Source organism: Histomonas meleagridis (assembly GCF_020186115.1).
Source record: "Histomonas meleagridis strain 2922-C6/04-10x chromosome Unknown scaffold_61, whole genome shotgun sequence".
NCBI classification, from domain to species: domain Eukaryota; phylum Parabasalia; order Tritrichomonadida; family Dientamoebidae; genus Histomonas; species Histomonas meleagridis.
Genome location: NW_027150931.1, coordinates 1,185,714 through 1,198,554, shown reverse-complemented (window position 1 = coordinate 1,198,554; position 12,841 = coordinate 1,185,714). Strand labels below are relative to the sequence as shown.

Sequence of the window (12,841 nt, the reverse complement as noted above, 5' to 3'; positions counted from 1 at the left end):
TGATCGAATATTGGAATTTTAAATTCTGCTTCAAAATGATATTGACGAAGAATATCCTTAAAATTATCATTGGATTTAAGGTGTTGTCTTATTTCCTTAATGTTTTTTATTGAATTTTTTTGGTTGAATAATCTATTTGGTATTAACTTTGTATTACTTTTTGGTGAATTTGTTGAAATATTCTCCTTATCCATTTCACTAGGAAGAATTGAAAGAATTGAAATGCATAACTGATTAGGAGAAAGAAGGGCTTGCATTTTTATTTTAATTCTAAACCGATAAAGCTTGAATTAATAAACGGACATAAAAAGTTTACAATACCATGTGAAGGTGTCTTAAGGCATTTTGAGTTTCATTTCGTTTAAGCATCTGCTACCTAGGTATTAACTCATTTTAATTATTTCAAGTCTTATGAATAAAGCATAAGAAATTGGATTTTAATACAATGATGTCATTAACCCTTATTAAAGAAAAAAGAACTATTTTTTTTTTTTTTTTTTTTTTTTGAAAAAAATTATAAACAACACCTTTAAAAGTCATTAGAAAAATAGCTCAGAGTTATCAAAAGGAAAAGCTTCAAAAAAAATATTGGTGATGATATCATCACCATCAAATATTTAAGTTATTTAAATACCGACATATCATCTTGAAAAACATTCATTTATTTTTTGATGATAATCCGTTCATATTCAATAACCCTGAAAATGTGTTACGGTGTAATTACTTGGTGAATTTATTATCACTTTTAAAAAAGTGAATTGAAAAACCGAACATACATTTGTGACCAAATTTTTTGGCATTGAATGCTTTACATGATCTTCAAACTTTTTCAAAGTTTATATAAACACTACTTATCGTTCGAACCATATCAACTAAATGACAGCAACAGAGATAAAAAAGACATTAAAACTAATCCTTGTCGGATCAGGGGGCGTAGGAAAGACCAGCCTTGTTACAAAATTTTATAATCAACAATTCGAAACCCAGACATTACCAACAGTTGCTCCTGCCTTTTGTAGCGCTAACATCCCACTTAAGAATGGTTTATCAGTTGAACTACAAATTTGGGATACTGCTGGGCAAGAACAATATCAAGCTATTTGTCAAATGTTTTATCATGATTCAAACATTGCCTTCGTTTGTTTCGACAAATCAAACATCGACACAGTCGAACAGTGGGTCCTTCGTGTTCGAAGCCAAGTACCGGATTGTTTAATTATTTTGGTTTCAACAAAAGTTGATCTTCTTTCATCGGAAGAATTAATACAGCTAAAGAAAGATGGAAAGGAGATGGTTTCAAAGTACAAAGCAGAAGCACATTTTCTTACATCATCTCAAACCGGACAAGAAGTAACAAATCTTTTTTACGAAGCTGCAAATTGTATTGAAAAAATTCAAGATACAAACATACAAAAAAAGACACCTCTTGAAGAGAATAAGAATCAAGACGGATCTAATAAGTGTAGTTGTTAGATCAATTTATTAACTTTTGAACTTTTCACACAGTTAATAAATTCAATAAACTTCTGTATATAAAAATTGATATCTAATAATTAATGAGTTAATTCATAAGGAAATCTAGTATATAATATGTTGTTGGAAAAGGTTATATACAAAACCATTTTTAATAGCTATACAAGCAATTGCTTTGTTATGATGTTCTTCTTATTCAATCATTGCATATCATAACCTTACTAATGGGTATGCAAGATATAAGATTTGTTAATAAATGCGGAAGTTATCATGCGCTTTACATATTCTAACATCTAAAAATAGTCGAAAAAAGTTTCGTGCAGTTTTTTATCTACAACATGGACTTTATTAATTGGAAAAAAAAATTATTCAAAAATATAAATAAGGTTGATGTGAATCAGTTTATTTTGTTGATGTTTAAGTAATTTTTATTTTTTATTTTATTGGAAATGAGATTGTTAAGAGTTTTTATTTATGTTCTGTAATCAATTTGATTATCTCTGTATAACCTGATTTAGTGGCAATTGTAAGTGCTGATTTAAATAATTTAAATAAATTCCAAATAGCAATTATAAACATAAAAATGAATAAATAAAACCAAAATAAAACAAACAAATATTTTTAGCATTAATATCTATTCCTTTATGTTCAATAAGTAATTTAACTATTTCTGTATGACCTTTTTGAGTTGCTTCGATAAGTGCTGTATTAAATAATTTGAACAATTATTAAATCTAATTATGAAACGAAAATTTAATAAAATTAATTTTATATAAAATAAATAAATATCTTTAGCATTGATGTCAATTCCTTCTTGTTTTAGAAGTAATTTAACTGCTTCTATATTTCCTTTTGATGATGCTAACATAAGTGCTGTTTTATATATTTGAAAGAATTTTTAAAAATTATATTAAAATTAAAAATTATTAAAATAAATTTTATATATTGTAAATAAATATCTTTGGCATTAATATCGATTTCTTTGTGCTCAAGAAGTAATTCAAATGATTCTATGCAAGCATTCGAAGTTGCTAACATAAGTGCTGTTTGAAATATTTTAAATATTTCCCGCTAATTATCTTGAAACATCATTTTATAAAAATAAAAAACAAATCTATTAATATAACATCTTGAGCATTTACATCAATTCCTTCATGTTCAAGAAGGAGTTTAACAATTTTTGTATAACCTTTTTGAAGTGCAATCATAAGTTCTGTTTTAAACAAATCAAATAATTTCCAAATATTACTTTGAAATAAAAAATTAAAAAAATAAATCTCGAGTCAAACAAATAAATTTTAAATTAATCAAATAAATATATTTATTATTGACTTCAATTCCTTTTTGTTCAAGAAGTAATTTGACGATTTCTGCATAATCATAATAAGATGCTTTCATAAGTGCTGTTAGAAATAATTTAAATAATTTCCAAATATTATTTTGAAATATAAAATTATTAAAATAAATATTAAATAAAACAAATAAATATCTTTTTCATTAATATCAATTCCTTCTTGCTCAAGAAGTAATTTAACGATTTCTGTATGACCATTTAAAGATGCCTTCATAAGTACTGTTTCAAATAATTTAAATAATTACCAAATATTATATTGAAACAGTAAATTATTAAAATAAATATTAAATACAACGGATAAATATCTTTCTCATTAATATCAATTCCTTTTTGTTCAAGAAGTAATTTAACTATTTCGATATGGCCATTTAAAGATGCAAACATAAGTGCTGTTTCAAATAATTTTGATAATTACCAAATATTGTTTTGAAATCCAAAATCATTAAAACAAATTCTAAATAAAACTAATAAATTTCTTTAGCATAAATGTTAATTCCTTTTTGTTCAAGAAGTATTTTAACAACTTTTGTCTTACCATTTTTAGATGCAAGCATAAGTGCTGTTTTAAATAATTTTGATAATTTTCAAATAATATTTTGAAATAAAAAATTATTAAAACAAATTTCAAACAAAACAAATAAACATTTTTTGCATTAATATCAATTCCTTTTTTCTCAAGAAGTAGTTTAACTATCTCTAATTGACCTATTTCAGATGCTAAAATAAGTGCTGTATTAAATAATTTATGCAAATTCCATGAAATTTTCAAAATAAATCGAAAAAATTACAAAGAAATATCTAAAGAATTTACATCAATACCTTTATCTAAAATAAACTGAATGAGTTCACTGTTTCCTGTGTTTATAGAATTGAATAACAAGGATTTTGAAGGTTGACTTCCTTTAAGAAAATGTATTATAAGAAATAAATTTCCATTTTTTGATGCTTCAAGTATAATATCATCATCAATTGTCATTCCTTCTTTTTCTAAAAATGATAAAATTTCATAATTATGATATAAAATACATTTCTTTCCTAATGCTTTTAAATTGTCATTTTCTTTAATTTTATTATCATAAAGATAATGAAAAATATCATTTCGATGGAATTCAATTGCTGTTTCATATGCATCTTCAAATGATGAATGATTTTGCTCGCATAAATGAATAATTTCTTCATTTCCACCTGCAATTGCATATTTTCCTGTATTAGTTACTTTTGCTTCATTCATTAATAAAAATTTAAAACATTTAACTGCTGAAAAAAATGCTGCATAATCAATTAATGAAATATTGCTTTGATTAATAAATGAACATATTTCATAAAGCGATGGTTCAATTGTTTGATTAAAATTAAAATTACTTTGTGATGATATTTCTTGAAGTTTTTCTATCTCATCATTTCGAATTGTTGTTGCGAGTTCATTTGGATTATGTCCTTCTTTAAGAAGTTGTTTATGAAGTTCGCAATCATTAATGCAACGAGCAGAGTGTGCAGAATTTTGGGTTCGAGTAATTTCCTGTTCAAGTAAATCATTTTCATACATATTATTGAGTATATAATTTGATTCTTGTGAGTCTTTGTCAAGAAGATAATGAGTGAACACATCTATGATTTTAGATTTGTAATTATTTTTTGTTTCAAATTTATAAATTTCATTAATGAAATCTAAATAAACATTAATATCATTCATTTTAATCCTAAATATTATATATATCATTTGACTAATAATTAGATTAAAAGAAATTGGATAAGTTTTATCGATTTTATTATTGATTGAATCAACACATTGAGAAATATTTTCTTTATTTAACCCAAAAATAATTTGTTTAATTGTCTCCATTTGATCACAACAATATTGGTTTGTCTTTTGTTCTGTGTCTTGTTGTTCCATCTCGCCAATTAAAACAGATGGTTGATGTTTTTAATCGTACGATTAACTGGCCATTTATGGACTCAAACGTTGATTTGTATAGTTTACTTGATATGAAATTTACAGGGCATCCCTAATAACAGTTTATGGCAGATTATTGTCAAAATAAGTCAAATTGTATTACAGCTTGATCGGTTTCGACTGAAAAAATAAATATTTAGCAAAAAAACATAAGACAAAAAAAATGAATTTATTTAAACAATTAAGGAAAAATTATAAAAAATAAAACAATTTCCACATTAATTCATATATAGTATTTAAAAGTGATGACATCGATTTTTAAAGATATTTAATGTTGGTTAAATTTCATTGGATATTTTGATGTAACTATGATTTTTATTCAGTATTTTCTAATTTTTCGATTATTTCGATACACATGTAAAAAAAATGTATTTATATTTTAAAATTATTATAACTCATATTTCTTCTTTAATTTGATACAATGTTCATTAGTTTTATAACTATATATGAATTTTTTTTTATTAGACGATTTTAGTGATTATGGTGTAAAATAAATAAAATATCCGCTCTTTTTTGCGCTGTTTTCTATAATAAAGAATTTCATATAAACCATGTAATAGTTCTTTATATGAGGATATGGGGCAAATTTTATCAAATTATATAAAATACTATGTATAATGAGATAGACTCGAAATAAAAAATTCCCGCGCAATAAACTTCAGAAAATTGAGAACCCCTTAGTGCAAAGGAATTTTACAATCTGATGCTACCCTTAACTTTTTTTTTCTTTTTTATGTTTGAATTCAAACTTGCTTTAAAGCAAAAAATATCAAATAATCAAAAAATAGTATCAAGATTCTTTTGTTGATGATTTTTTACAAAAATAATTTATTAATGAATTTTCTTATTCAATGATACTAATAGAATTAATTGTGGGCTTCATAGAATTTTTTGAATGGTTTACACGGAAAGTGGCACTTTTTCACCAAAATTATTTTATTACTTCTTCTATTTATTTATTTACTTTGCTTACTGACTTATTGTTTAATAATACTATTGATTGTTATATTACTTCAGTTTGGTGAGAAAATTTCAATTTTTCGTCATAAAAAACCGTAAAATTTTTCATTGTTTTATATATTATAACATCAACTAATGATTGCTTTAAATTGTACTTCTCATCTAATTTCTTATTTTTTCCTGATTTTTCTCTGTTTTCATAATTTTTTCTATCCGATATCTAATTACTTTAAAAATTATTTAATTCTTTTAATATTGTTTAAATTTATATTTTATATCTGATTTTATTCGTTTGATTTATTATCAATTTTTATTTTTTAAACTTTTTTATTTATTCATCATTTTTTAATACTCTTAACGGTCGCTGGTTATTTTATTCTTCAATTTTATATTATTTAAAATTCTTTCTTACTTTATTTAACCTTATAGTATTAATGTTATACTTCAAAATTTTTGGAAATTTCAATTTTTATATTTTTTTAAATTTCATTTAACTGATATATCTCTTCATAATTACTCTTTAAATTGTTATTTTTATACTTAATTTCTGTTAATTTTCATTTTTTTGTTGAAATCTTTTTGATATTTTCAAAATTAAATAGATATTTAATAGAACAATTTCATTTATTATCATTTTAATGAACTTTCTTCTATTATAATTTTGAATTATTCAATTTTTTGACTAATTTCAAAAAACTGAAATTTTTTATATTCTAGTCATGAATACGGCATTTACACTTGTTTGTCTGCTTTTAACTTCAAAAATCTTGTAAATTTCAAGATTATCAAAAATTTTACTTTAAGGGTTAAATCAAAAAATTCTCTAAATCTTGTAGTTTAATATTCTTGCATCAAATCAAAAATTTGTAAAAATTGAAAATTTTGCAATTTTCAAAAATTTTGATTTTTTGGAATTTTTGAAAAATATTAAAAAAATCGAAAATTTTTTTTACTCAAAATTTTTCGAATAAATTCATTTTCAAAATTTTTTGATTTATATATTAAATACCTAAAAAAATTTTGGGGAATTTTCTTCTCCGATAGCGTCCAACATCCAGCGCCGCTAATTCGAAATAAGCCAGCCCCTTTTTTTTGATTTTTCGACAATTCTTGTTATTTCAAAAATTTTAAGTAAATAAAATATTCTTGCTCAATGCTAATTATTTTTCTTGCATTAAATCCAAAATTTATGAAAATTGAGAAATTTTCGAATTTAATGAAAATCGATTTTTTGATATTTATAAGAAATATAACAAAATTTATAAATGTTTTTTAATAACTAATTATTCAAAATTCATTATTATAAAACATTATTTCGATATTGAAATATTATTTCTAAGGCATATTTAAAACTGACAGTATTAACATCTTATTTGAATGTCAAAAAGTGACATAAAAAACAATACTTTGTGTACGAAGTCAAATGTAAATGTTAAAACAAATATAAGTCAGAATATATCCATATATTTATTGGAAGACACATTTGGAACCATTTAATTCCTTTTATTTAGAAACTATCAATTTTTTTTATATATAATCATTATTGAAAGCAACACTAACTGCTGTTCTAAATAATTCGAATAATTTCCAAATATTATTTTGTAATCCAAAATTGTTAAAATGAATATTAAATCAAACTAATAAATATCTTTAGCATTAATATCAATTCCTTCTTTTTCAAGAAGTAATTTAACTATTTCTATATGACCACATTGAGATGCTAAAATAAGTGCTGTATTAAATAATTTGAATAATTTCCAAATATTATTTTGAATTTCCGAATGATGAAAATAAATATTAAATACAACGGATAAATATTTTTAGTATTAATATCAATTCCTTTTTGTTCAAGAAGTAATTTAACTATTTTTGTATGACCATTTTCAGATGCTAACATAAGTGCTGTCCAAAATAATTTAAATAATTTTCAAATATTATATTGTGTTATAAAATATTTAAAATAAATTTTAAATAAAACAAATAAACATCTTTAGCATTAATATCAATTCCTTTTTGTTCAAGAAATAATTTAACTAATTCTATATTACCATTTTCAGATGCTAACATAAGTGCTGTTCTAAATAATTTAAATAATTTCCAAATATTATTTTGAAATATCAAAATATTAAAATAAATTTTAAATAAAACAAATAAATATCTTTAGCATTAATATCAATACCTTTTTGTTCAAGAAGTAATTTAACTATTTCTGTATGACCATATTGAGATGCTAAAATAAGTGCTGTGTTAAATAATCTAAATAATTTTCAAATATTATTTTGAAATTTCAAAATATTAAAATAAATATCAAATAAAACAAATAAACATCTTTAACATTAATATCAATTCCTTCTTGTTCAAGAAGTAATTTAACTATTTCTATATGACCACATTGAGATGCCAAAATAAGTGCTGTTTTAAATATTTTAAATAATTTCCAAATATTATTTCGAAAAATAAAATTATTAAAATAAATATTAAATAAAACAAATAAATATCTTTAGCATTAATATCAATACCTTTTTGTTCAAGAAGTAATTTAACTATTTCTGTATGACCATTACAAGATGCTTTAATAAGTGCTGTTTGAAATAATTTAAATAATTTTCATATATTATTTTTAAATATCAAATTATTAAAATAAATTTTATCTTTAACATTAATATCAATTCCTTCTTGTTCAAGAAGTAATTTAACTATTTCTATATGACCACATTGAGATGCCAAAATAAGTGCTGTTTTAAATATTTTAAATAATTTCCAAATATTATTTCGAAAAATAAAATTATTAAAATAAATATTAAATAAAACAAATAAATATCTTTAGCATTAATATCAATACCTTTTTGTTCAAGAAGTAATTTAACTATTTCTGTATGACCATTACAAGATGCTTTAATAAGTGCTGTTTGAAATAATTTAAATAATTTTCATATATTATTTTTAAATATCAAATTATTAAAATAAATTTTATCTTTAACATTAATATCAATTCCTTCTTGTTCAAGAAGTAATTTAACTATTTCTATATGACCACATTGAGATGCCAAAATAAGTGCTGTTTTAAATATTTTAAATAATTTCCAAATATTATTTCGAAAAATAAAATTATTAAAATAAATATTAAATAAAACAAATAAATATCTTTAGCATTAATATCAATACCTTTTTGTTCAAGAAGTAATTTAACTATTTCTGTATGACCATTACAAGATGCTTTAATAAGTGCTGTTTGAAATAATTTAAATAATTTTCATATATTATTTTTAAATATCAAATTATTAAAATAAATTTTATCTTTAGCATTAATATCAATTCCTTTTTGTTCAAGAAGTATTTTAAGTATTTCTATATGACCACATTGAGATGCTAAAATAAGTGCTGTATCAAATATTTTAAATAATTTTCAAATATTATTTGGAAATTTCAAAATATTAAAATAAATATTAAATAAAACAAATAAATATCTTTAGCATTAATATCAATTCCTTTTTGCTCAAGAAATAATTTAACTAATTCGGTGTGACCATTTATAGATGCATACATAAGTGCTGTTCGAAATCATTTAAATAATTTTGAAATATTATTTTGAAATATAAAATTATCTAAATAAATATCAAATAAAACAAATAAATATTTTTAGTATTAATATCAATTCCTTCTTGTTCAAGAAGTAATTTAACTATTTCTAGATGACCATCATCTGATGCTAAAATAAGTGCTGTATCAAATATTTTAAATAATTTCCGAATATTATTTTCAAATATTGAATTATTAAAACAAACTCTAATTTTGCCATGAACATCAATTCCTTCTTGTTCAATTATATATTCAACAAGTTCAATATTTCCTGATAATGATGAAAAAACTAAAATATTTTTTGGAATTGAATTTTCTTTAAGAAAAAGTTTGGTAAGATATATATTACCAGTTTTTGCTGCTTCATTAATAATATCATCATTAATTTCCATTCCTTCCTTAATCAAAAACAAAAAAATTTCATAATTATGATAGAAAATACATAAATTTCCTAATTTTATTAAATCAATCTCAAATTTTTTATCATAAAAATATTTAAAGATATCATTTCGATGAAATTCTATTGCTGTTTCATATGCATCCTCAAATGATGAATGATTTTGTTCACATAAATGAATAATTTCTTCATTTCCACCTGCAACTGCATATTTACCTGTATTTTCTATATCAGAACCATTCATAAGTAAATATTTAAAACATTTAACTGAAGAAAAAAATGCTGCATAATCAATTAATGTAACATTTTCTTGATTAATGAATGAACATCTTTCATAAATTGATGGCTCAATTATTTGATTAAAATCAAAATTTGTTTGCGATGATATTTCTTGAAGTTTTTCTATTTCATCATTTCGAATTATTTTTGCAATTTCATTTGGATTATGTCCTTCTTTAATATATTGCTTATGAAGTTCCCAATCATTCTTTGAAAGTTCTTCATAATTTGGTAACATATCAACAGGAAACATCATGTTATCAGAGAAGTAATGCGCTAAAAATGCATGTGGTGTATTTTCTATAATCTTTGGATCGATATAATTGAATTCGATCATTTTCGTAATAAAATATAATGGGCCTGATGAATAACATTCGGAATTTCGGTAGATGCTAAAAAGATATTCTAAAAAAACATCAAATATTTCGGATTTGATTTTATTAAGCTTTTTCATGTGTTTGAATTTCATTAATAAATCTCAAATATAAATCACAACTTTTTTTTTGGATGATAAATGATGAATATATATATCATTTGGCTAATTATTAGATTAAAAGAAAAACTATAATCATCTCCAAAATTATCAATTAATGAAACTGTATTTGCAATATTTTCCTTCCCTATATCAAAAATGATTTGTTTGATATATTGTAGTTTTTCCCATTCTTTTGAATTTAATATATTTGCTATTATTTGATCTTGTTTCTGCATGGACAATATGACACTTTTTACTAACTTTTTGATAAATGACTCAATCGCAAGCTCGGACTTTTGATAATTAAATTCATTGACTAATTCATTACATTTTGGCAGAACATTTACTCATTCAATATTTTTTACATAATTAATTACTAAAACAATTGTTTATAACTCAATTTTATTCATTTACATTGACTGTTTCCACTTAATCTTTTTCTTATATTGAAAATAAGTACGTTAATGTGATGATTATATTGATTAAATGATTTTGTGTACTTTTTTAAAACTATTTTTGTTATATCAATTATATTGGATTTGTTTATCTGTGATTTTTCAAAATATCTCGAAATAGCATATGAATACAATCTAATTTTAATAATGATTTTGTTCGATTAATGATGCTAGTTTTTCCCAATTCTACAGGGATAATGAAAAACCAACCCAACAAATAATGCCTAATTCAATACTTTATATCGATAGTGAAATCACTTCGGTTCACTTTTCCTGACCAAATTTATTGAAAGTGGTTTTCATCATTCTATTTCAAATATCGCGATACAATAGAACTTTTTGAATATTTCGAAAATGATTGAGAACGTTTTATAAAAGATCATCAGTTCATGCAATTCTATATAAAAAAACATATAAATAAACAATAAAAAAATGAAAAATATTTATATATTTTAATTCACAAAAAACTTACATATGTCTCATTTTGTTTATGTCTTCTTTCATTTGATTCATTTCCTTTTTCAATTTGAAATGCTTTTTTTTAATTTTTATTTTTTTTTTTTAGTTCTTATTTTTCTGTTTTTTGTTTTAATCTGTTTAAATATATATAATGAATTTTTTATTTCATCCAATTTAGATTTTGACTCGTTGATTTCTTCGTCATCTTTTGCATTCATTGAACTTATTGGTGATAACTCGAATGCATCTGTTGAAGGATTTGGAATTTAAAAAGAAAAAAAAATCAATGTATTTTACTAATTTTATTTCATTATTTTGTTGGCATTTCAACAGTTGTTATTTTATTTTGTTGTTGAATTTTCATTTTTCTTTCCGCGCGAATCATTACGATATTTATTTTATTTTAATTATTGCCGCTTTTTTTCAGCAACAATTTTCTTTGTTCGCATAACTTCGTTATGCTTTCTTTGTAATTCTTTACAGCTAATTTTGCATTATTTTTTGGGTTTAATTCTTTTTTATTTAATTTCTTCTGAGAAATGTTCTGCATCATGAAATTTTATTCTTGTGCTTTCTGTTTTTTGTTTAATTTTATTAACTTCTAATTCTTGTTTTTATGTTCTTCAATGCGTTCTTTATTTTTGATATATTCTTTCTGCACATTAAATTTTAATGTTTGAAGTTGCATTTTTCGGCGTTGTTCTTTTTCATGTTGTTCTGCTTGTTCCAGTTTTTCTTTAAGAGAATTTATTTCTTGTTTCTGCTCTTTTGCTGTTTTCATTACTTTTTCTCTTTGATTTTATATTCGATTTTTAATAGAAGTTGTTATATCATTTCTTCGCGTGATTTTCGTAATGTTATAACTTCTTCGATTTAGTTTTCATGTGTTTTCTTCTGTTTTTGTTTTGTTTCGATTTCATTTATTAATTTTTCATATTTTGATTTCATTGTTACTTGATATTGTTTCTTTCAGTGATCGATCTACTGCATTGTTGGGTATCACATAATGATTCTATTATTTCTTAATTTGACATTTCAGGTTCTTTTATTTTTTGATTCATTTCGTTCATTTCTAAGTTATGTTTGGGATACATTTCATTTAGAATCAGAAACAGTATCACGCATCTGTTTGGATTGTATTGAATTTTCACATTGTTTATCATTAAAAACAATAACTATGGAAAATTTAATGCGTATTCAAGGAACAAACACATTCGAACATTGTATATCACTTGAAAGAGTTAACATAAATCATATTATACGTATTGGAGATAATGCGTTTTTAGGATGCATTAAACTTGTAAACATTTTATTAAATTCATTAACGACATTACCTTCATCATGTTTTAGAGATTGCATTTCATTACGTACAGCATTTCTTGAAGATGTGAATTATTTTGAAGGTGATAATCATTTCTATAATTGTACTAATTTGGAATATGTATCTCTTCCCAGC

At 22.7% G+C, this 12,841-nt stretch overlaps 1 protein-coding gene across 1 annotated transcript; it reads left to right on the top strand.

Annotated features, from left to right (window-relative positions):
- Positions 1–876: 876 nt before the first annotated feature.
- GO595_010419 (small GTP-binding protein) lies at positions 877–1,473 on the top strand (the record flags this gene model as incomplete). Its single annotated transcript, XM_067913096.1, has 1 exon — positions 877–1,473. The coding sequence occupies one exon, from the start codon at positions 877–879 to the stop codon at positions 1,471–1,473; it is 597 nt and encodes a 198-aa protein (XP_067769157.1).
- Positions 1,474–12,841: the final 11,368 nt, after the last annotated feature.